Here is a 27,060-nt window from a genome sequence, read left to right on the forward strand (position 1 = left end):
TGAGTAAAGTTGAGAGGATGGATGTAATGTTCTTCCGGTTTCAAATTTAGGGCATTTGCACTCCATTCTTGAACATGAGTTTAGTGGCGGAGTAGTATATGAGTATATGTGTCGGTGTGTTAAGTTGGGAATGGGCTGCAGTTAGTTGCCAATTTTCCGTGGAACTCCTGGCTGAAGATCAGCATGATCTGGTCCACTGATTAAACATTGAATCAATCATCAATGCTTGTAATATAAATATATTATTTGGCTATCCATGACTATAGAACTAAAAGGAGTCTGAAGCCAGATTGTGTCAGTTTTTTAATTTTCTATTTGCTCTAATTTTCTAATTGGCATCAACATATGTGCAAAGAAACCTTGCAATTAAATTCACAACTGGCAAAAAGTTTTTATTTATTCGAACAAAGTTTTGGTTTCTTGGTGTGTGATCTCAATCATAGTCAAAATATTTGCTACCTTTCCTTTTTGAAACACAACTAGTTAGAGATCAGTTTCCCTATGTTAATGATACCGGATTCATGAAATGATATGCCATTGAAGGTGGCCAATCATTGAAGCATTCAGGCAATCCAATTCCCTTGCTCCTTCCCCATTTGTTTTGTACTTTCTTTCCTTTTAATGATTTATGCAATTCTCTTTTAAATGTTCAATTCTATGATTTCGGACAACTCGTTTCAGATTGAAACTAGCTTCATAAAGAAGTTCCTTCGTTTCATCTCTGAATCCTTTGCAGTCATCTTATATCTCTATCATTTGATGTTTCTGCCAGTGTAAACAATTTCTGATTTACCCTTGTCAAAACCATTAATGATTCTGAATACCTCCATCAAACCTTTTAAACCTTCTTCCCTCTTAGGAAAACAATCACTGTCACTGTACAATTGGAGTCATTCACCCATTGTACCATCCTTGTTAAATCTCTTTCTGACCACTTTAACATCCATAATTACCCTCACCTGTCCTTTGACACACTTTTTTTGTTTCTGCTTTTCATAAACTTAAGGATTCTCTTAGATTTTAACATTTAGGCTATTTTCATGTTTTCCTTAATCTATTTACTATCTTAGACTCATTTGTATTTTATCCATTCAACTTGTATCTTCGTTATTATTAACCTGATCTACTGGTTTATCTCCAACTTTATTTTACTCATTTCAGCCTTTAATATCTAATAATTCAGGGAACCCTCTCTCTAGATGTCCTTCTTTTGCTTATTTATAAAAATACATCTAATATTTCCCTGTGAATCATCAGGCTTCCTGGTGTTTAATTATTGTTTTGCATATTTTGATTACAATTTATTACCTTCCAGTTTAGTATTTTAATGCATGATTGTATCTTGTCCTTTTTAATAATTCCTTTAAACCTGTTGAAATAGTGATCACTCTTCCCCAATGCAAACATGCAAACTCAACCCAAGTTGATTACCACAACACAAACCAACACTGCTCCTTTCTCATTGGACTGGTGACAAAATGATGAATTGTCACATTTCAGGAATTTCTCCACATTTTCTTTTAAACTCTTCTACTGAAGGTCTATATTATGAAATAGGCATTCATCATTGTTCTGCAATTCTAGTATGTTACTGTAATTTGCATGGAAATGTTTGCATTACCACAATTTGGTAATCTGTAATATATACCTATAGTTTAATAGCCCTTCATACTTATAAATTATACTTTTATTGTAACTAAATAATTGCTGACTTAGGCCCTCCACTTTATTCTCCGCCATTGTTATAATATTTTATTTGCTATGTACTGTCGCTACACCCTTTTTTTACACCTTTGCCTTCCCTAATTACATTATAGGTCAAAATATTAAGTCACCATTTCCGCTTATTCTTTGAAGAACCCGTTGCTATAATATCGTAGCTCCTGCAGCAATATTGATGCAGCTTGCCATCTTACTTTACCAATCTCTTTGTATTTTCATGCATATATCTCAGGCATTATTATATTGCTTCGATCTCTCTGACAGATGCCTCCTACTTCTGACCAGTTCCTTATTCAAATGCAATTTCACTGTGTTAGTCTTGTTAATCTTCCCTAATGTTTCCTTCTGATGCCCATTCTCCTGAATTGCTGCATTGTTATTTTGATCCAGTCACTGTGCTTAGTCAAGTTACCTGTTTGATGCTCATTTCATTTAAGTAGTACCTTTTAGGTTGGAAACTGTTCCAAGATGCAGCAGTGAAGCAAAACAAATAAAAGAATGGAAATCAAAAATGGCTCTTCTGCAGGGAAAAGGAGAGGATTGCACAAGACTATTCTCTGCCTGTCCATTATTTGGATCCTTCGTCTTAGCAAATAATGAGAAATTGACGCAGTGCTCCACTCGGTTTGTACCAAAAAGAAACAAACTGCTGGAAGATCTCAGCAGGCCAGGAGGAATCAGTGGAGGGCAGTTGATAGGTGCCATTTCCGGTCGGGATGCATCTTCATACTGAAAAAGTATCCCGACCCGAACATTTTCCTTTACCTTCAAGATTCCAGCATCCACAATCTTTTGCGTCTCTGCTTTTGTACTCCATTTCTCCTTGCAATAATACCAATATTCTATCTATCTTCCTAATTGCTGCTGCACTTGCACACTAACAAAATAAGGACAACCAGATCTTTTTAATCATTTAACAGTTTCCCACTGTTTTAATGTTACTTTTTTTTTAAACTACTCTTATAAAGCAGATAACAGTTCCATGTTAAATGTTATACGCATACACACTTACCTCTCTATTTCCCTTCGTAGATCATTTATCCTCTTTGCAACGAGCCTTGTATCATCAGCAAAGCTGAATATCCTTCATCTACATCATTAATATAGATAGACACAAAATGCTGGTGTAACTCAGTGGGACAATGTAGCATCCCCGGAGAGAAGGAATGGGTGACGTTTTGGGTCGAGACCCTTCTTCAGACTGATGTTAGGGGAGTGGGCGGTACAGAGATAAAATGTAGTCGGAGACAGTAAGACTGGTAGGAGAACTGGGAAGGGGGAGGGGATAGAGTGAGTGGGAAAGCAAGGGCTACTTGAAGTTAGAGAAGTCAATGTTCATACCACTGGGGTGTAAGTTACCCAAGAGAAATATGAGGTGCTGTTCCCCCAATGGCTGGCCTCACTGTGACAATGGAGGAAGTCCAGGACAGAAAGGTCAGTGTGGGAATGGGAGGGGGAGTTAAAGTGTTGAGCAACCGGGAGATCAGGTAGTTATAGGCGGACTGAGGAGAGGTGAGCCTGCGCTTGGTCTTGCCGATATACAGGAGTCCACACCTGGAACAGTGGAAACAGTAGATGGTAACTGTTTGAGGCCTCAGTAATAATCCCTCTGGCACCTGACTTGTTACAGCTTGCCAGCTGAAGATTAGCATCTTATTCCTCCTATTTGCTTTCTGTCATTTGATCATTCCTTTCTCCATTCTATTATATTCCTTTCTATGCCACACGCTCTTTTATGTCACATCTCACACCTTTTTTTATGCCATTTTATCGCACGTCTTTAGAATTCCAAATAATTTACATCCATTGGTTCCCCTTTATCTCACAAGTTAGACATATCCTAAAGGAGATGTAATAAATTCTCAATCCAATTTTGCTCTGCCTAATCTTATAATGATATTTTAAATAACCTGTCACCACTTCCACAAGATTGGATGACAACATTTTTGCATTGACTGATGTTTGGTATCCAGCCTGAAGTTCCCAATGAACACCAAATAAAAAGAGAAAAAAACATGGAGAGCATGAAATGTTCAAGAAATGTATTTATTTCTCTAGTTAGAATGCAATGAGAATTAACATTAGGAAGGATGTCATAGAATTATAGAAGGTGTAGGGGGTTTACCTGCAAGGTACCGACCGGTATTATGCGGAGAGAGCAAGCTAGGATCATTCTTCTTAAAGCAGAGACGGTAGAAGAGACACTAATTGATTTTGTAAAAACATTGAATACTTTTGCTTTATAAATAGAGACTATTGGCATATGGCAAAAACAATTAGAATATGAGATCAAAAGGGAACAGGGATTTTTTTTTGTTTTTTGCACTAGCTAGAAAAGATCCAGTAATAAAACAAAATCTGATAAATATTCAAGGGCATAACATTTGCACTACTTTGTGGAAAAGGCAGTCGATAGGAATTAATTGTTTTTCTTCAGAGCTGGTGGAAGCAGAATTCTCAAATTGTCTCCTGTTCAGAATCATTACAATTTTATTTTGTATGGTCCTTTAAAATAATTGCAAGTAGCAGCATATTAACACTCAGTAGAATTCTTGTGTCCATTATTTTAAAGATATGAAGCCAATTAAATAACTGAAAAATAAATCCCATTTGGATACTCATTCGCTAATATCTGCACATCATTTTTTTTCATAAAACTGCTTAGTTTTTAAAAGATACCTCTTGAAATTGGTTATAATGTCTCAAGAATCTTACTGGGTTTTCAAAGTGGTGAACTATTAGATACATTTTGTGACACTAAACAATTTAGTTGTGGGTTAACTGCTATTTTGGTTTGGCAAAGATTGGTACTTAGTGTAGGTTAAGGTGATAAGCTTTACATAAAACATAATGATAAACAATTTTTTTGTGCCCTAGGCCTTCAAGACCTCCACCTAATATGAATGACACAATGTTCTCTCATTCAGTTATAACCTCAGGAAGCCCTGGCACTAATAAGAGGTAGGTCAACCATTTCTGTGGATTTTTAAAAGGTAAGATAAAAAAAACCGCAAGGCTCATATTGAAGGTGGACTCAAAATGCTGGAGTAAATATTGTTCAATTGTTTTCGTAATAAACATATCTGACTGATACGATTTTTATTAAACAGAATTCAGTGGAAAATGACTTGCATTTACGTCTGAAAGTCCCATTTTGATTATATTCTAAAATAGTTGCTATCAATCAGCAGCTACAATGGTCACTCGTATTTTAATGTAGAACTAATGGCTTTTGACAAACAACTACAACACTTCTGGGGTAGGAACTGTAAGACATAAATACTGTCCTTGAACAGCAGAACTGCACTAAATTTTCCAAGCTCTAAATTAACAAAAAATGTATATTGATCGCAAGCAGACAGTAGCTCCCATTTTGAATATGATTTAAATAAATGCAAAGGAACTACTGGTGCCATTTGTGATTATAAATTAATAGGTATTACACAATAACTAAATTACCATTTTACAAATTACAAAACATAAATTGAAGACTACGTTAAAATGAACAAAAATAATTTGATATGAGAATTTAGATTTGTAATCTCTCCTTTCCAGTTATGCAAACTGTTAAACTCTTAATACTTTTTCTGCACTTTCGGCTGATTGGAAGACCTACACCTATTATTTTCTCTTTGCCATCATATTTCCATTTCATTCTAAACAGGCATTGAGATGTAAAAATTCAGTACAATTTAAATTAATTATTTTCTTTGGATACAGGAAAACCCAATTAAATATATCTTTTGATAAACCTTAATACAGTGGAAAATTACTTGCATTTACATCTGAAAGTCGACGTTTTGATTATATTCTAAAATAGTTGCTATCAATCAGCTTTGCACCTTTGCAATCTCTCTTTACCTTTTACAAACTAAAAAATCAGCTGTTGTGTCACCTAAACCATTTTGTCATCTCTTTTATCCAATTAGATTATTTTCTTAAATCCTTTACTGTTTTTGCTTAAAGTACCTTGAAGAAACCTTTTCTTTAGTTCTAACATTCAAATTCTTAAACTAAACTCGAACTCATATTTGAACCATTTAATAACTTATTTAATCATTTCTGCTCACAGTTCTTCACATTCTGTTAATTCCAACTTGTCCTCCTATGCACTACACTAAGTAAATAAAACTACAAATCACTTGGTCTAGTGTAGTAAGTAATATCAGAAGCTGAATTCCACACATTGCTTCACTGCTCAGTACCTGATGTGACTGAATTGTTGACATGTCAATTTATCAGCCGAACTTCAGATTTAAAATCAGTTTCTTCATTTATATTCTGCTTCTTATCATTATCTAGTAGCATCTGCTGCTAAGGCAGTTCCTCGGGATTGAAGATGGTGTGTTTCTATTTCAGTTTTATGGGTTCTTAATGAGGCCATTGTGGGAACCAGAGACTCTTCCGCAGATGGGGCAGTGGGTGGATTATTTATGAGATGATGTGCACCTTGTTCTGGGCTTCTGCGTGATCCTATTGCATGGTGTGATATTTTCAAAGCCATTCTTGAATGCTTCTTCTCCACTCTAAGCAGTCATAATCCAAAGGTTCCCAGGAGATAGTGGGCCCAACTTCCCACTCTTCAGCTATTTGCTCCTCTGAATATTGCCTTGTAGACATCTCTGTCTTTCCTTTTGGCATTTGTAACTGCACCTGCCCAAGTACAATGCTTATGAAGCATTTTAACACTTTTAACTCAATATCGCCTTTTAACACACTGCATACAGGCGACCTTGTTTTTAGCGATCTTTCGGTCACATCCCCAGATACTGGCATATTTTACAATCCATGTGTGTTCTTAACAAGCTGTCAGAAGTGCTGGTCTATTATTTCTTCCTGCACTGTTACAGTCTCTTTAAATGTTATCGATGCCAAATTTGTGATTTGATATGAAAACAGAACATGCTGCAGTGGTCAGAAAATCAGGAATACTTAGCAAACCAGTGTACTCTGTCTTTCTCTCCACACGTGTGCTGAGTCCAGTATTTTCAATTCTTTTCGAGTCACTGGTTAGTGAACATACTAAGCCTGGTTGAATGAAATAAAACTGACTTAAATGGCGTAACATGTCTTGATTAGTGCTGTACGACTGCTTTGGCCCTTATAAATTTCACTCATTGAGCGTAACATTGGGAAATTTCATACTTTTCAATCTTTATGTTTGTTTATGATGTCTCAGCTTCCTACTGCCACTTGTGTTTGTGTCCTAATGTTTATGTCAATTTCAAAATGTTTATAGAAGTGTTTAAGGTCAGGAGCTAGAATCCATTTTTGGCTCTGCAAAAAATTATGGCATTTGCTAACTAATAAGGCATTTTGCCCTAAAGCTAAATCATGGATCAAAACCATGAAATTCTCACTTTGAAAAATCATTATTCTAATTTTCAAAACATCACAGGCAATGGAACCTGATGTAATTGTTAACAAAAAGCAGTTTAGTTTTAGTTTTAGTTTGAGATACAGCGCAGAAACAGGCCCTTCGACCCACCGAATCCGTGCCGACCAGCAATCCCCGAGCATTAACACATACTAGGGACAATTTACACATACACCAAGCCAATTAACCTACATACTTGTACGTCTTTTCCCTATTGCCAATGTTTTTCATGTAATTGATGAGAATAAAGTTAGAATTTTGTATTAGCAATTTTTAAAAAAAACTTTGTTTCATTATGGTATAATTGGGTAACACCGATCCCTGCAGAATTATGTATAAATCGATTTTGACCTTTTTATGTTGAAGTATAGGTGAATCCAACATGTTCAAAAAATTAAGGTGCATTTGTTCCAAATTTGTGCAAATTCTCAGAGCCTATGGTAGAATCAGATTTATATGGCAATATTGGTTGCCTTTGTTAAATTTAAATGCTTGAGTCCCTTGATACTTAATTCAGGCCTTATTTCTTGAGTGTTAAAAGAGAAACAAAACTACCTACCTACTACATCATAATGTAGATATCTAATACCAGACATTGTATATTATGGACCTTTTCTAATGTTTTTAACTTGTGTAGGAAGCAGACAAATTTCTTTTCTGAGGACCCTTAGGATTCACAATGCAATGCAAATGTTAGAAGGTGTGTATTTCCAAAATATGTTGCCAGGTCTCACTTATAAATATGGTGAACAAAAGTTATTATTTTCTGCTTTCTAAATCAATTATGCTTCATGCTTGCATTATCCTTGGTTTAACATATTAAGTTATGGAAAGAATGAGTAATAAACATACGATCATTTAGCTGTTTGTTAATAAACTTGTGTGCAACTTTGGTCAGTAATAAAGACCAAACATGGATCTTATTCAGTAGATTCAAACAGAGTTAAAAACTTTATAGAATGTATTTAGTCTATTTGGTTCAGTTTAAGATCATAAGTGATAGGAGCAGAATTAGGCCATTCGGCCCATCGAGTCTACTCCGCCATTCAATCATGGTTGATCTATCTCTCCGTCCTCACCCCGTCCTGCCTTCTCCCCATAACCTCTGACATCTGTACTAATCAAGAATCTATCTATCTCTGCCTTAAAAACATCCACTGACTTGGCCTCCACAGTCTCATATCATATCATATATATACAGCCGGAAACAGGCCTTTTCGGCCCTCCAAGTCCGTGCCGCCCAGTGATCCCCGTACATTAACACTATCCTACACCCACTAGGGACAATTTTTACATTTACCCAGCCAATTAACCTACATACCTGTACGTCTTTGGAATGTGGGAGGAAACCGAAGATCTCGGAGAAAACCCACGCAGGTCACGGGGAGAACGAACAAACTCCATACAGTGCAGCACCCGTAGTCAGAATCGAACCTGAGTCTCCGGCGCTGCATTCGCTGTAAAGCAGCAACTCTACCGCTGCGCTACCGTGCCGCCCTGTGGCAAAGAATTCCACAGATTCACCACCCTTTGAATAAATAAATTCCTCCTCATCTCCTTCCTTAAATCTCCGTCCTTTAATTCTGAGGCTATGACCTCTAGTCCTGGACTCTCCCACTAGTGGAAACATCCTCTCCACATCCACTCTATCCAAGCCTTTCACTATTTTGCGTTAGTTCTTTGAATTTAATGTGTATCCTTCTGAAGTAACATAGCTTTGTAATTACTCTTGTAACATCCAAAGAAAATGGAAAACAATGAACTATTGAATACTACAAACTCCAAATAAACTATAAACTCTTTGAGTTGCACTAGGGACTGTGGGCTTTATTTTATTTTGCAACTCTATTGAGGGGTTTTTACAATGTATTGAACTTTTTTTGTTTGTTATCTGATCTACTGAGTATTGTATTTGCAAACCTGTTGTAGTCAGAATTTAATTGTTCTGTTTTGGGACATGTGACAATAAAGCACTCTTGATTCTTGAAAAGACTCAACCAATCACAATACCTTGGAAACTGCATTCATAAACTCTATACAATCCCCATGGATAATTTTGAATATTTTTTTACAGAACAATTTGGAAATTCTACACTCAAATTTTATTTATATCCCAGAACAATAGTAAAATATATTATTGACTAGTCTTAAAAGGATGGAACAAACCCTTATTTTCATTGCCGCAATTGGAATGAAATAATTTCTTTTAGTGGTAGCCAGTAAAGAGAAATAGTTTGGTAGTGCCATGAAATAATGGGATGTGTTATTCCAGATGCTTCCCATACAAAAATACTTCTAGACCACTTGAAAAGTGTGGGGGGTTGTCTCCAAAGAATCAAGCGCAGATTGGGTGATTATTTGCAGAGTGCCTGGGCTTGGTCTACAGGAGGCGATCCTGAGCTTCTTTTTCCCTGTCTCTATAATTGCTCAGGTAAACACAAAATGCTGGAGTAACTCAGCAGGACAGGCAGCATCTCTGGAGAGAAGGAATGGGTGACGTATCAGGTCGAGACCCTTCTTCAGACTCTTAATTGCTCATCCACATTCCCCCTCTGACCTATTGGTCTGCGACTCTCTGTACTGCTATAATGAGGAACAGCACCTCATCTTCTGCTTGATCACGTTGCAGTATTCTGAGTCCAGTATTGAATTCCACAAAAACAGATGACCTGGTTTATGCCTCTCTATCACTCATCCATCTGTAACATTAGCTCTGTTTTCCTTTCCTCTTTTATTTCTCGGCAAGCAGCGGACATGCGCAGCCTGACCTGTTGGGCATGTCCTTTTGCTCTACATTTTGCAATTCTTTAGTCTATGTTCTCATCCTCTACATTCACTCACTGACCAGACAACCTTGATTACAACTTATCCCCATGGTCATCTGGGTTTTGCACTATCAGAGATATTCCCTCTTCCCCAACCTCTGAAGTTGTTCACGTTTTCAGTTCTGACAAAGGGAGAAGGGTCCTGACCTGAAACGTGACCTATCCACGATCTCCAGGGATGTTACCTGTCTCGCTGAGTTACTCCAGCACTTTGTGTCCTTTTCCTCAGACTTGAAGCGTTGACTCTATGTGGCCTGACTGCTGAATATTTCCAGCATTTTCTGTTTTTATTTTAAATCAAATCTTCACTTTTGCCTTTTTTACATTGGTAAGTATGTGAATGAATTTAGTTAGGATTCTGATACTTAATGGGTTAATGGGTCTGAAGATTCTGATACTTAATGGGTCTGAAGAAGGGTCTCGACCCGAAATGTCACCCATTCCTTCTCTCCTGAGATGCTGCCTGACCTGCTGAGTTACTCCAGCATTTTTGTGAATAAATACCTTCGGTTTGTACCAGCATCTGCAGTTATTTTCTTATACTTAATGGGTTAAACATCAGTTGAAGCAATTCCTAGATAATTTTGTTAGCTCACAAAGGATACATTCAGCATTAACTGATGACATCTTTATCAGAGTTTTTAGCCTGTAGGCACTGCTGCTGATTCATCAGCTTGCTTAATATTCTTTCCACATTTATGAATGAATAGGTAAGGTGATAATCTCACTGTGGAGAAAGTGGAGTAGTCTAAATGACAGAAGTATTTATTGGGAAGCTGAAATCAGATTAAGTGGGATTGGCAAAAAATATTAACTATTAATCTGATTCCAGTCTTTGAGAATTTAATTCCTTAACATGTTTGTACTTTAAATAGATTATAGGGATCAATCTTCGGCTGCAGAAGGAAGAGACAACTGGCAAAATATTACTTAAATGTCTACATAAGTGTTTAAACTTTAGAGATACAGTATGGGAACAGGCCCTTCGGCCCACCGGGGCAGTGCCAACCAGCGATCACCCCATATACTAGCACTATCCTACACACTATCCTATTCGGCAATTTTACCGAAGCCAGTTAACCTACAAACCTGTATGTCTTTGGAGAGTGAGAGGAAACTGGAGGAAACCCACCTGGTCACAGAGAGAACATACAAACTCTACACAGATAGCATCCATAGTCAGGATTGAACTCGGGCCTCTGGTGCTGTAAGGCAGCAACTCTGGTGCTGTAAGGCAGCAACTCTACTACTGAACCACCATGCCTGTGGTGCCCCTAGCGCTGAAGATTATTTCTGAGAGGCTTGTTAGAGATATAACTAAAAATCATGATCCTTAATACATTTGGTCTTGAGTTTACAATCTAGTCTTAATATTCTGAATGTATTCTAAATCATCTAAATGAAGCCTAAATATTTGGTTGGTATGTAGAAATAAACTTGTCTTTGTTACACGTGCATTATGATAAAACCACGATATAAATAAAATACAAATAAAAACATTTAAAGAATTAAAGCTTCTAAATAGGAAGGATCCACTGAACATATATCAACTCCTTGCATGTGTTTGGAATTGGAGGAAGATCCAGATAAGTGAGTCTTTATTCTCACTCCTGTTGAGTATGTGGGGAACAAATGACGTTCTACCTGCTCCTCTCAAAGCTGAGACCTTGTGAATGGGTTTAGGTGCATTCACAAGCTATTCTAGGACTTCTGCAAGAGTGCCATCCAATAGCCTCGCCCTCCAAATGAAGGACGGATAATCAATTGAGGAACACACAATTGCCATCCATTAAAGTGACTGGATTTTTATAGATAAACTAGACCAAGTGGACCCGTTGGGCTCATTCCTCGTAGGAGAAAAGGGAAGGGGAGAGGGTGTCACTGAGTGAGCCCTGGACCCAAAGCCTCTCCTGTATTGGTGTAGCACCCTCAACCCTCCCACTCAATCCCCCTTATCCCCCCCCTCCTCCCCCCACTGACCCATTCCATCCCCCCTACCCCACCCCCACTTGTCCCTCCCCCACCCCCACTCCCCCAGCCCTGCCTCCACCCCCATTCCCCCCTCCCCACCCCTATTCCCCCCTCCCCTCACCCCACCTCCCCACCCCCACTCTCCCCCCTTCCCCCACCCCCACTCTCTCCTCCCCCACTCTCCCCTCCTCCCCAACCCCACTCCTGCCCCTCTTCCCCTCCCCCACCCCCTCTTCCCCTCCCCACACTTCCCCCCACTCCCCCCTACCCACCCCTCCACCCACTCGGCCGCCATGCCCATTCCCCTCCGTGGAGCCGTTGGCTGCGAAAGGCACTTACCACTGGCCGTGCGTTCAACGCTGACTGCCGACGTGCAGGTCTCCGCCAGGGCGAAGGGAGAGGGACGACTGAGGCCGGGTGGGCGGTGGCGCTGCCGGCGGCCATCTTGTTTTGGCGAGTGAGGAGCAAATGAAGTCGAACGTGGCCGATTGTGACGGCCTATGCTGAGGACTTTCAGGAAATGGGTTAGAAAATGAATTTTTAAACTTTAAAATGTCTGTAGCTTTAAAAATGTAGCTTCAATTTGAATGAGAGTTGTTAGACATTATGCCCAGGATAATGGTGAGTAACGCGGTGTGAAAATTGTGGCGCTATGGTGTACCGTTTTGGCTGTGCGAAGCACCAAAGTTATGGTGCACACAAACACACATACACACGGACAGAGAGTTTTAGTAAAAAAAATATATATATATATATATATATGGATAGATAGATGTGCCAGCCTTTTAAAAATTTAATCTCCAGTCCTTTTAAGGATTAAAGGTTTTGATTTTGGATATATTCTGTATTCAATGGATGTTTTGCAGGAGGAATGACAGGACAAATGTGTTCACTGTAGTTATGGAAGAAAGTAGAGAGCAGACTATGACATCTAATGTGAATTTTGGCAGTGGCTGAATGAATTGGCCTGTTGTTCGATGAGCAGCTCATTGACAGATGCAGCATTGAAGTCAACATAAGGACCTGAAGATAGGGTAGTTAGCACTGTACCCACTTAACAAATTAGAAAATGTTCGAGTTTATTCATTCAACTCCAAGTACATTTTTAACAATATATTAAGTTTTCAGGACTGCTGAGAAACTTCTCTGGCACGGAAAATTAACTAGTAGAAGTGTTAAAAAAAAAAATTCTCCCGATTATGTTTCTCAAAGTTTCTTTTCAACATGTGTTTTGATTCTTTTTACTTTTATAATCCCATATTTCTCCCCTACATTAATTTTATTGAATTAACTATCCTAAATTACACAGCCTGGTGTGTACTCTGCAGCTTGTCCCTAAGGCTTCTTCAGTCTAGTAGGTTAAAGAAAAACACACTTTCGTGCTTTGCTCTTGCAGGTTTTAGATCTCTTGTGGGTGACACATGCTGAAGTGGATTATTTTTGCTCTAAATTGCCATGAAAACACACAGGAAATCTTTACACTGTCGTAAACTTATGAATGGCTGTAGCCATCCATTCACACTGACCATTTGTATTTATTAAAAGCTTTGTACCTCGGATAGCATAAGATTGTTCAACAATGAATGTATAAAGTTCACCCAGACCCCTCCAGGGAAATAATCATGTGGTAATTATCAGCATTTTTAGGTTTTTTTGTTCTCCCATTCATATTTCAAAACAGCAATAAGTTCTATTTCAAAGTGATGCAGATTGAGACTGATACAATTCTGAACCTTACATCATGGGTCAAGCATTTTGGTTGGTGCCATTCTTCCACAGAATGACACATCACTGGAGCTTGCAAAGAGACAGCAGTGCAACAGGAGGAGCATGAAGCATGTGCACAACATAAGTTACTGCTTAAACAATCGATTTACCCACTCTAATTGCAGAAAAGTATAAATATCTTTCATTGTCGCAGTAGGGCACTCTTAATTGAATATTGCCAATATAAATTGTTGTGAGCAGCGAACATGTGTAGTTAGTCCCAGCAATAATTAATCACATTCTTCTCCATTCCATTAAAGCTACCTTACAATTTTGTTCAGTCCTATTTTGATTTGCCACATTTATTTCTGATGTATCTTTAGTGTCTTTGCATAATGTTAAGTACATTTTAAGTTCTTTGGGTTTATTGGGTATTTTGTTTTTGCCATGTGTTTACATTTGCGTGCACTTTACAGTTTTGCTTTGACCCATTTCCTCAGTATTGTTCTTTGTTCAGTGTTCTTATCTTGTTAATAGCTTCCCTGATGAGATCAATGAAGTAGAGCAGAACAAACAACTGGCTAGGGTTACTCCAGCTTTGCTGAGAGGCAAAGGGTGAGTATTAAATAGAGTGTAGCTTGTCTGGCATGAGCTAATAACCATGCAAGAAGAACATCATATATCATGCTAACAAATAGCATAAATATATACATACATTTTGAGTATCTGAAAGTAGAATTTCAAGTAGTCTACCTCTGCAGTTTTATATCAGCATACAAATTTCTGCTCTTATTTAGTATTAAAAGAAAATTATGTTTTCTCAGTTGCATAGTTTAAGATGGCTCTTTTACTTAATTATTGATCCAGGTTTATATAATCCCACTCCATCACTAAACCGGTTAACAAACTAGTGGAATAGTGTAGTGAATTCTAGTTTGAATATCTTGAAACTGAAACAAAATAGTATTTGTGCATGTGAAAATTTATTATTCCATTTGATTTTTTTAAATTTCACCTGTACCTTTTGCAATGCTTTCTTTTATTCTTTAGATTTCATTATTTCACATTTCCATCATTCTAGGTTACAGTACAGCCTTGATATTGCTGATAGACTGGGTGATGAACATGTTCTGATTGGGCTATATATCAACCTCCTTCTGAACAATTTTCCACGGTTAGTTGAGGTTTATTTTACCCAACTTAGAAATAATAATGTTTGAAAGAAAAGCCTTTAGAAATTGGTCATTCCATTCCATTGATGTGCAAATAACAAGGACAAGGAATGTGATTTATTTATTAAGTATCCACAAAGCTTTAAATTCACACTGCTTTCTGAGAATGCAGAATAGATATTCAATAGTAAGATAAAATACTAATCTAAAGTATGTAGCGGATTCTGTATTTGAACTACTACAAGAAAATCAATTACAGTTGATGTCAATAGTATTAATTTTAGTTTTCATCAATGCTAAACAGCATCATAATCTGCCACGTTTCACATCAATTAGGTTTCCCAAATTGCCATTCTAACTCATTCTCCACTAACTATTAAAATCATGATTATAACAGGATTTAGAAATGAAAATAGATTGTTATTTGAAAATAAAGGCCATAAATGAATGTGAGGTAATTATGATAAAATACAATTTGGGTAGGTTGCATCAGTTGAAGTCTGGCTTCATTTAGTCACCTGCATTGCTTGAGACAAAAGGGGACCAAATCAAGTTATAGGCTGCTCTTTAGAGAACCCAATCGTATATTATCAGGACTGTCCCATCTGAACTGGAGCAACCTTTTGTTGAATTTTAACATCTGATGGCCATTTTTCAAATGTTGTTTATTTACTGTCACAATCTTTATGTTCAGAATCTCCACAACAGGTACATTAACCACAACAAATAAATATGCAATAAGTTATCAGTTATATTAGGTAAACCAGACGGTAATCGTGCACGCCAAAGTCATATGGGTTGTGCCTGGTGGTTCAAAAGCCTGATGGTTGAGAGGAAGATGATGTTCTTGATATGATAATGGTTCTCAGGCTCCTGTACCTTCTTACCATAGTAGCAATGAGATGAGAGCAAGGCCAGCAAGTGTGGGTTTTTGATAATATTAATTATTATAATATTATTTCTTGAGGCAGCACTTCCTATAGATTCCTTTGATGGTTGGAAAATCAGTACCCATGATGGACTCAGCAATGTCCACCACTTTGTGCAGCCTCCTTCATTCTTGGATGTTTTCTTGAACCAGGCTGTGATGCAACCATCCATAGGCTCTCCACTGTACATCTGTACATTAGAATTTATCTCATTCACCATTCCTATAACTCCATTATTCCGGCACTCTTGAGACTTTGTCCCCACATGTAGATTTTCCGGACATTATTCTAGCTAAAGCTCCACTTTTACACATTACAGTTGTAAAGTACATTTTCCAGCGAGCCCAGTATATTTGAAGGGAAGACAAGAAACAAAAGCAGATGCATTATAAGCAAATGCAGAATCTGGGGCAACAGAGTATTGGAGGGAGCACAGGGAAAGCAGTCATAAAGGGAGTGTGGGAACAGGGGCCACCATGTATTGGGGGGGGGGGGGCAAAGGAACGAGGGCACAGTGTGTTATAAAAAGCAAAAGAACGGTGGGCACAGTGTGTTGTCGAGAGCACAAGAATGGGGGCCACAATGTGTTGCAGAGAGCACTAGAACAGGAACTACAGTGTGTTGTAGGCAGCATGTGAATAGGGGCCACAGTATGTTGGAGGGAATGCAAAGACTAACCAGATGCTGAATCATCAGGATTCTGAACAAACAGGTACAAATTATGTTGGAATATGACTTGTTGGTTGCCTTCTTCTTTTGTATGTCAACTACAACAATCAAAAGTGGCAATTGATGCTTCAGAGTACTGTAGTTGACGCTTTACTGCAAATTTTCCCAGTTACGTAGAACTACCCAGGGTGGACGATGAGGACGTAAAGCAGCTCCTGGTTGCCTGAGACTTGTATACAGGCTTAGACCAACACTGGGGGGGAGGAGAGCATGGTGAGCTGGACGGAAATGGTGTAGTAAATTATTTTGAGAGCGAATGACAAGAAGTGGCCAAGGGAGAATAAAGGAAAATAGAACACGGGAATGAATAATGAATATGTGGAATGGTGTTTGAACTGGCTTCTACTTTAACCATCTCTGTTTCTTGAAAGTGGCCAGTGTCACTTTAATTTCATGTTTCATGTATCCTGTTGTGTTTTATGACTGTTGGCAGACCAATTTCCCTCCTGGGATAAATAAAGTTCTATCGTATCGTATGATTAAAATCTGCTGGCTCCTCCGGCAAAGACCGTCATTGTGAACTTCAATATTTGTGGCTACGGCAGTGATCCTGACTCTTAATCTTCTATGCCTGCCAGTTATTGGAGATGTAAACAAGATCTTGCAGTTTGCAATACACTGTTGCTTAAGCTAAGACACTGAAGGATACACAGAGGATAACCTTCCTCTTATTCCCTCTTGCTGGAGATAAACGAGTGTTGGAGTGAGTATGTGCATGGTTACTGCTTCTCATCATGCTGGTAGCCATTGACACCAGGCACATTCCCTTTTACGTGAACTGAGACATTCTCTGAACTATTTTCACTCTCTGCATGTTCCATTGGGTGAGTGAACAGAGGCACCTCATCATCAAACACGGCAATGCCAGTTATCATAGCAGGAGTCGCGTTTCCTTCATCCAGTTGCAGTTACTGCGGTGGGGAAAAGGCTGGGTGCTGCGAGTTGAAAGTTTTCCACTCCTGACGTATCTCACAGCTCTGATCCAGTAACCACATACATGAATAGCAGGCGATGTTGCCATAAATAATTATACAGAATACACCAGTGGTGTCCTCCATGTATCTGTTATCCAGTCTGTTGTGTGGAACCCCTGTGGGTCCAGTGAGAGGGCATCAATACTTTAGGAAATACTGAGTTGAGCTTAGTTTATTGTCACGTGTACCGAGGTACATTGAAAAGCTTTTGTTACGTGGTAACCAGTCAGCGGAAAGACAATACATGGTTACAATCAAGCCCATATGTTGCGTGCTGTATAACCTGGTCACGGAAGAAACGCATTTGCCCGCTCCCATCAGCTGAGAAGTTGAGAGAAGGGAATGTGAGGAAGGGAAGAAGGACATGCAAAAGAATGTCAAACAGGAAGTGGTAGGGGAACCACAATGTCAACATCTCTTTGCTCATGATTCATGTAACAAACAATTGATGAGCAATAACAGTAATAATAACCTTACCTCCCTATTGATCATCTTAATGTATCTGCCTCTGGAACATTTTACTGTTTTGTTTGGTATCCTTGATAATTTTGTTTCCTAGTTTTTTTTCCTCATCAATTGTTTGACCTCTAATGTCTTTGTATACTTGATTATCACCGCTTGCTGTAATGGTTGTATAATTGTGATATGTCCTTAGTTTTTTTTTCTGATATACTTCAAGTTTTTCCCATGATTTCTTGTTACTATTTATGTTGTTCTTGTTTTCTTTCAGGCAAAATAGTCTTTTTTTGTTATCTGTATGTCAGTGTTTGAAATGTATCCAATTACCTGCTAATAATGTCTGTTTTCTTTCTACCAGTTCTGTTGTCAGTCCTTCATAATTGGCTTTTCTATATTTAACTACCCTGGTCTTTTCTGTCTTTTATGGTTATTACGTTAAAACATATAATATATTGCCTAAAGGTTCACTACTTTAAGTTCTTTCATCAGCTCTGATGCACTCTCTGTACTAGGTCTGGATGCCAATCCTCTTTTGTTGAGTTTCATACATTCTGGAATAGAAAGTTAATCCTGATCACATTGTTGGAACCCCATTTCCTTATCCATTTTATACTTCAATTAATTTTAGGGCAATTAAACTTCCTGCAAGACTATCATCTTTTTTAATGACACATTTCCCTAATGTGTTTAATATTTCTCCATTCCATTATCAATAAGTCAATAAACTACTCCTATTATTGTTATGGATACTTTATTATATTTTTTATCTCTCTTCATGGTTTTTGTTGTCTTACTAATGGCTGCAAAATGTTTTACAAGGCAATAGATTACTGTGAGTGATTTATTAATTATTGCATGATGGCAGCATTTACTACACTAATCTTAGAACTTTTTTAATGAAATGAATCCATACAACTGAAATTATTTTGCTGCCATCAACATATTTACAACAAAAATAGTCGTAATAGTTTAGTTTATTGATATTGGTTGAGATATCATATATTTTGCTTGTAATCCTCCCTGATCTTTTGTGTTTGACTATTGCAGGGGAGTTTTGTACAACTCAATAAACAAGCCTTATTTAATAACTCTTGAAAATATTGGTAAATTTTGCATTCACCAGCATTATGTTCCCTGAGATGAAGTATATGTCTGTAATATTTGCAATGTCGGGTAGATCTTTTGGCCCAATTATTTATTAATTGATTGAAGGTTACAGCCTATAAGTCCACACCAACCATGCCAAGTCCAAGCCAAAGCCAGGCTGAAGTCAGCATGGCTTTGTGAAGGGGAGGACTTGCTTGACAAATTTGCTAGAATTCTTTGAAGAAGTAAATAGCAGGACAGACAAAGGAGAGTCAGTAGATGCTGTTTACTTAGATTCTCAGAAAGCCTTTGATAAAGTGCCACGCATTAGGCTGCTAAGGAAGATGAGAGTCCAAAGGGCAGATAGTAGCACGGTTGGCTGGGTGGCAGAAGATAAAGAGTGACAATAAAGGGGGCTTTTTCGGGTTGGTTGCCAGTGACTAGCGGAGCTCCGCAGAGGTCGGTGCTGGGGCCGCCACTCTTCACGTTGTATATTAATGATTTGGACGAGGGGACTGAAGGCTTTGTGGCCGTTTGCAAATGATACGAAAATAGGTGGAAGGGCAGGTAATATGAAGGTCTTCCTTCAGAGCAATAATTTGAGGCTTAGAAATAAGCCCACTTGAGTTTCTACCACTGTAAATCAGTCGAGGATTGCTTTTGCACTATTTTGTGTTTGAGCAACAATGCTGTTTAAATATCTCACAAATCACAGAATGACTCTGGATCCACTGCACAGAAAAACTAATCAGTTCTTTCGAATATGCTATCTATTTAATCCCATTCTCCAACCTTTCTTCCTTTTCTAATCCCTGCTTCTCAAGTATATTTTCAATTCCCTTTTAAAAGTTACCATTATATCTGCTTCCACTACTCTTTTTGACAGGATGTTCCAGATTTTAACGTGTTTTCTAAAATAAAGTTCCTGCACTGGTTCTTTTGATAGTGACGTTAAATTTCTGTTTCTTGGTAACGAAAGTCTCAAAAAAAGGGAATAATTTCCCCATTTACTGTTAAACCCTAATACAATTAACCCATTCCTTCCCTACTTCTTGTTCTGTTTTTCTTATCATAATTTGTGACTTTGGTAATTATTAATCTCCAATAATAATTGTAATAATGGATTTATAAAGAGCTAATATAAAAAGAATTGTTGCAATTGGGGTTCGATAGACTTGAGGAAACATACCAGCAGATCAAATGCAGATGGACACAAAATGCTGGAGTAACTCAGCGGGACAGGCAGCATCTCTGGAGAGAAGGAATGTGTGACGTTTCGGGTCGACAGTCTCGACCCGAGAGTCTCAACCCAAAACCAGCATCTGCAGTTCTTTCCAACACAGATCAACCTTTATTTTACAGTATATTCTGTCTCAAGTATTTAATAGGAGTCGGTTGTGTTTTGCTTCGGGCAACCTATTTTATACAAGTTATATAACTAAAGAATCTTTAAGCAAGACTCATTTTCCATAAGTAATTCCCAATGATAAATTTGAAAGAAATTTTACGATAAGAACAATATCCAGTGGGAAAAAATACATTCTAATCACTGAGATTGAAAACTAAAATAAATAGCTCCATTTTGTTCAGTTTTGTTTTCTTTTTTATAGTGTCCTTGACAGTCCAAACCGATTGGATGAAGAACATCGACTGATAGCAAGATATGCAGCACGACTAGCTGCTGAAGCAGCATCTTCAGTAAGTTTGAGGGGTTTTTATAGTTTAGTTTAAGACAATACATGATTACAATCGAGCCGAATGGGGGATGGATAACAAAAATTAAAGCTTCAGACCTTTAAGCGGAGGAAGATGCTGCTTGACATGTAAAGTATTTCTATTTTATTGCCCTGCTACCTATCTTCCGGGTCATCAGTGAACTATATCTTTGCCACCTTCATCCCAGCCATTGACATAAATTGTAAAACGTTCATACTGCAGCACATCACCTGCCAACCAGAAAATGTCTCAATTTTGTTTGCTCTTAGCCTCTACCACTGATGTTTTTTAATGATTTCCTTGCGATACGATACGATAGAACTTTATTTATCCCAGTCGGGAAATTGATCTACCAACAGTCATAAAAAGCACAAAGTACCTGAAACATGAAATGAAAGTGACGAGTGGAAAGGCTTGGGGGATGTGCAAACGCTTGGGGGATGTGGACGAAGGGAAGGGGAGTCGGTCTCAGTCTACCCCATGACAGAAGGGGGAGGAGTTGTAAAGTTTGATAGCCACAGGGAAGAAGGATCTCCTGTGGCATTCGGTCCTGCATCTTGGATTCCCAGTTCCTGTTCTGACCTGGATCACCTCAGGGCCCTGCCTCAAGCCTCCTTTCTCTAATTTCCCAGAATCCTGCTCCCATCCATACTATTCCCACTTGATTCGGACATGTTTAGTCAAGGGGTTAAATTCCATCAGATCTCACTGAAGGGAGCCACAGTTAAAGTCAGTGATCAAGTTTAATTTCAAAAATGGTTCAACAAGGACACAACCGGTTAATATACAATGATAAGTAATGTTGTTTACACTGCAGCATAATTGGCAACTTAGGTATAAAATCCTTTTTTTATTCCGGTGGCTGCAAATGCAAACTTATCCCCTTTTCTGTATATGGCTGTGATCTCCAATGCATTCTATTGATCTGCAGAAAAAAGTGCGCTAATTCTAAAATAAATGTTTCTAAATCTTTCTAGCAACAACGCTCTCCACCTGATATTACCTCTACCATAGATGCAAATAAGCAGCAGCGGCAGTTGATTGCTGAACTTGAAAATAAGAATAGGTAAGTGTCCACTCTTAATTTTATGTTCCTACACCTTTACTTTGCATGTCCAACGAAAATGGTAGGATGGTGGCAAGGTGATAAAATTACAGGGCTAGAATTCAGAGGCCAGGACTAATGGGTATAGAGACTCGAGTTCAAATCCAATCATGGCAGCTGTGAAAATTAAATTCAATGAATAAAAGAAAAGACTTCTAAGTTGATCTGCTCTGACATGTTTGACTCTCAAAGGCACTCAAAAATGACCATTCAGTTCTACCATGACAGCCACATTGATGCTGAGAAAAAAGAAACTAGATGGATCAATGGGTTGTCTGAGGTCTGGAGTACTATGTTTACATATCTGTGGTACTGCTGCAAGTAAGAATTTAATTGTTCCTTTATGACAGTAAAACACTTTAAACTCTTGATTCTCTTGACTCTTGGCACTGAGTTCTGGATGTGGATATGAAGACCAATCAACCTTGCAAAGTCTTCCTCAGAAACGGCCTTGTCCCATGGACGGACAAGTCATGCAGCACCGTGTCATAGTTCCCCTTGCAGAATCAAGCCAGAAGATGGCAGAAAATGCTGGAAATACTCAGCAGGTCATAAGGAATAGGAGTAGAATTAGGCTATTTGGCCCATCAAGTCTACTCCACCATTCAATCGTGGCTGATCTATCTCTCCCTCCTAACCCCATTCTCCTGCCTTCTCCCCATAACCTCTGACACCTGTACTAATCAAGAAGTAGTACAGGCCAAGCAGTACCTGTAGAAGGAAGCACAGTTAAATGTTTTAGGTCTGAAACCTGTCATCAGAACAGAGAAAGAGATAAAATTGGTTAATTTGGGGTTGCAAAGATGAGGGGAGGAGCAACCCATTGTGCTACCTAAAATGACCTAGTTTCAGTATTTTCTGTCTTTAATTCAGATTTCTGGCATCTGCAATTGCTTTATTTTCCCACCAAGAGAGAATCCAGACTCTTCCATCATAATCCCTGAGTGGCCCTGCCCCCATCAGAGTAGGCCAGTGGGCACAATGTGACAATGTGTAGGAAAGAACTACAGATGCTGGTTTACACCAAAGACACAAAGTGCTGGAGTAACTTCAGACTGAAGAAGGGTCTCGACCTGAAACTTCACCTATTCCCCTTTTCCAGCCTGACGTGCTGAGTTACTCCAGCATTTTGTGTCTATCTTCAGGGAGCCACAACGGTATATAGCCAAAATTGACTCAAGATCCCACAAAGCTTCAAGGTACCAGGTTAAACATGGGCAAGAAAATCGTTTCCCGATTACTGCCATCATCCTCCCTCAGTTAGTGAATCACTGCTCTTACACATTGATCAACATTTGGAAGAAGCACTGAAAGTAGCAAGGGCACTATGCGAATGTACGCTGATGGGGGACCGATATCCATCGCCAAGAGGGACTTAGTAACACCAGGCATTGAATCCTGAGGGACATAACTGCCAGATTGGTTCTGCCACAGTTGAACCAACATGAAGATAATCTCTCATTTATCTGCTTGTGGAATACCATTGGTAGAAGTAAACACTCACAAGGGCACCATCTGTTATATAGGATGGCACTACAGTCGTGTTGAACTGGATGGTTAGATCTGGAGCTCAAAACCGGGCAACCAAGAGGTGCTATGACTATCTACAGCAGTAATTAACACCTCCACAACCTGTAATTTGATTGTCCACATATCCCAGCTGTTATCATGCAATTGAATCATCCTACCAACAACTAGAGAGCAGTCCTGAGCCACTATCTACCTCACTGGAAACCCCCGGACAATTTTAGATCGAACTTTACTGGACTTTATCTTACACTAAATGTTATTCACATTATTCCTTTTATTTATACACTGGATGGCTTGATTGTAATCATGTATTATTGTTCCGCTGACTGGTTAGCACACAACAAAAGCTTTTCATTGTACCTTAGTACATTTGACAAAAAACTAGACTAAACTAAACTAAAACGAAACTCACTCCAGCATAACCATCAAGCCCAGGTATTAACACAGTTTCATTGAGTGCAGAAGAGCATACTGGGTGTAGCAGTTTAGTTTATTGTCACATGTACTGAGGGACAGTGAAAAGCTTTTGTTGTGTGCTAACCAGTCAGTGGAAAGACAATACATGATTACAATCGAACCATCCACAGTGTACAGATATAGAATAAAGGGAATAACCAAAGATAGACACAAAAACCTGGAGTAACTCAGAGGGTCAGACAGCATCTCTAGAGAAAAGGAATAGGTGATGTTTCGGGTCAAGGCCCTTCTTCAGATTGAACCTATTCATTTTCTCCAGAGATGCTGCCTGGCCTGCTGGGTAACTCCAGCTTTTTGTGTTTACCTTTGGTTTAAACCAGCATCTGCAGTTCCTTCCGACACATAAAGGGAATAACGTTTAGTGTAAATAAAGTCCGATTAAAGATAGTCCAAGGGTCTCCAGTGAAGTAAATAGTGGGAGATACTTTAAAATGAGGTGCCAATTTGGTGAAGCTGCAACACCAAAACAGCAAGGTTGATCCAGATCAGATCAATGTTCCTCACCCCTTCCCATCATGACAGTTAAACAGCCAGTCGTAGGAGCCTACACAAAGAAGATTCCCAACCTTCATATTGGTGGAGCCCCGCACGTGAATGCTAAAGAGAAGATTGACGTTTTGCAGCAATGTTAAAGCAAATGTGTCAGTTGGACGGAACCCTCTCCACACCGACCTGAAGGCCCAACATCACAGAAGACTGTTTGCAACCAATTCCATTTCATCAATGTGATATCAAGTAACCATTGGATACAGTGACTGCTATTGGACTAAAACAAAATTTCTGCCAGAGAACTAAAACCAAACACTTCCAGCACATTTATAACACTAGTGCTGTCCCAAAACTGCCCATTATCCTGTCCACAAAAATGAGGATAAATCCAATTTGGTTAATTACCACCCGATCAATCCACTTTCAATCATTTGCAACGTGATCGAAGTGGCTGTTAATAAGGCTGTCAAGTTGGTCTTACTTGCCAACTTGCTTGCTCTTGCCCAGTATTGATCTAAATTTGGGCCAAAAGCAGCACAGTGGCGCAGCGGTAGAGTTGATGCCTTACAGTGCCAGAGATCCAGGTTCAATCCTGACTACAGATACTATCTGTACGAGGTTTGCACGTTCTTCCTGTGACCTCGTGGGTTTTCTCGGGGTGCTCCAGTTTCTTTCCACACCCCTAATACAAGCCAATTTGTATGTTAATTGGCTTTGGTAAAATTGTAAATTGTCCCGAGTGTGTAGGATTGTAGGGGTGATTGGTGGTCAGCATGGACTCGGTGGGCCAAAGGGCCTGAGGGCCTGTTTCTGCAGTTTATCTCTCTCCCTAAAGCTGAATTACAAATGCAAGGGGCAGTGATTGGGTGTGGCATCAAGGAAATAATGGGCATCAATGAAAAACACTTTGGCTATAGATAAGATGGAAAGCTTTATTTTGAAAACAAGAGGTATTGAGTATGGGAGCAACAATGAATTGCTTCATTTAAACAAAACTTTTGTGCGCTGGTTTCTGGAGTAATGTGTGCAGATTTGGTTTCCTTGCCAAAGATAGCATTGCACTAGTTATCGGAGGGGATGCTGCAAAAGTTCAAGAGATTGATTCTTGAGATGGCATGACTTGAATAAAGAAGGGTTTGGTCATCCGGTCCTGTAATACTAGTTTAGAAGAATAAAAGGCGACCACACTGAAACTTTCATAATTCTGACAGGATGGGGTGCAGTAAGGGTGTTTCCTCTGACGAGCATCACAGTCTCAGAATATGACGTTGATGAGACCGCATTTAGAATATTGTGTTCAGTTCTGGGCACCATGTTATAGGAAAGATATTGTCAAGCTTGAAAGGGTTCAGAAAAGATTTACGAGGATGTTGCCAGGACTGGAGGGTGTGAGCTATAGGGAGTGGTTGAGTAGGCTGGGTCTCTATTCCAGGGAGCTCAGGAGGATAAAGGGTGACCTTATAGAGGTGTATAAGATCATGAGAGGAATAGATCGGGTAGATGCACAGAGTCTTTTGCCAGAGTTGGGGAATCGAAGACCAGAGGACATAGGTTCAAGGTGAAGGGGAAAAGATTTAATAGGAATCCGAGGGGTAACATTTTCACACAAAGGGTGGTGGGTGTATGGAACAAGCTGCCAGGGGAGGTAGTTGAGGCTGGAACTATCCCATCGTTTAAGAAATGGTACATGGATAGGACAGGTTTGGAGGGATATGGACCAAGCGCAGGCAAGTGGGACTAGTGTAACTGGTACATTGTTGGCCATTGTGGGAGAGTTGGGCTGAAGGGCCTGTTTCCACACTCTATGACTCTTTGGGCTAAGGTATTTAGGACTGAAATGGGGATAAGCTTCTTCACTCAATGGGTGGTGGAATCTGTGGATTCCGCTGCCACAGAAGATGATGGATGCCTTTGCTAAATATATTCAAGAAGATGAATAATAAATTTCTGGACACAAAAGGCAGTTAAGCATTTGGGGAGATAAAGGATCAGTTTTAATCATGTTGAATAGTCTACTGCTGCTTCTATTTTCTCTGTTTCTGTGGACAATTAAGGGTTACTTATGTAAGTGTTGGAACAGAGTAGTTGGAGGAAAGATCATGTGATAGTCTTCAGGAATATAAAAGGGTTGTCAACTCTAGTAGTTGAGATAACATTAATTAGATTGAAAAATGTCAGCTCAAATACGTGAGAAATATTTAAATGAGAGATACATTCTGAGGCATGTTAAATATTTACCAGGGTTAAATTAGTATCTCAAAGATATGGCTTCAGTAGATTAGTCACGTTTGAATGAAGCATATGTCACACAGAAGTACAATACTGTAAACATTTAAAAACTATAGAGATGAAATAAAATGGGCAGATAGAAGGCTGACTGAGTATTAAAAAAAATGATGGTTGATATAAAGGGAAAGGCAGGGACTATCCTCAGCACATAAGGGTAAGGGAAACTCAAAGGATAGCTTTGTGCATTTTTGTATTTGAGAGGGAGAGACAAAGATAATAAATATTTCATCTCCATTTTCACAGGGAAAAGTAAAGTATATATGGACAAAAGTGGTGGATCAATTATTTGAAATCATTTTCCAAAATGGTGGAGTAGCTGGTCGCAAAAGAAAGAATATTGCTAAAATATATTTGTGTGGCAGAGAGGGAAGGGATAATTTAAACCTAAAATGTACAAAGGGAATCTAACTGGATTGATTTACACACATGAAATGTATCTCTATTGTATCAGTGCCTCTTCATCCTTAGTATATTTCTTCCACCATTCCACCAATGAATGAGTA

The 27,060-nt window shown here is 38.8% G+C and overlaps 1 protein-coding gene across 14 annotated transcripts in view; it reads left to right on the top strand.

The window, feature by feature from the left end:
- Positions 1-27,060, top strand: part of dtna (dystrobrevin, alpha) — a 190,056-nt gene that overhangs the window by 120,239 nt on the left and 42,757 nt on the right. For 8 of the 14 annotated variants that reach the window (XM_078397348.1, XM_078397342.1, XM_078397345.1 and 5 more), the window contains 5 exons: positions 4,600-4,683; positions 14,140-14,217; positions 14,684-14,776; positions 20,562-20,649; positions 21,645-21,733. In XM_078397348.1, the coding sequence (XP_078253474.1) occupies positions 4,600-4,683; positions 14,140-14,217; positions 14,684-14,776; positions 20,562-20,649; positions 21,645-21,733 (432 nt within the window). The remainder of the gene's footprint in view (positions 1-4,599; positions 4,684-14,139; positions 14,218-14,683; positions 14,777-20,561; positions 20,650-21,644; positions 21,734-27,060) is intronic. The other 6 variants (XM_078397356.1, XM_078397351.1, XM_078397355.1 and 3 more) reach the window with 2 other exon arrangements.

Source organism: Rhinoraja longicauda, chromosome 4, assembly GCF_053455715.1.
Source record: "Rhinoraja longicauda isolate Sanriku21f chromosome 4, sRhiLon1.1, whole genome shotgun sequence".
Classification (NCBI taxonomy): Eukaryota; Metazoa; Chordata; class Chondrichthyes; order Rajiformes; family Arhynchobatidae; genus Rhinoraja; species Rhinoraja longicauda.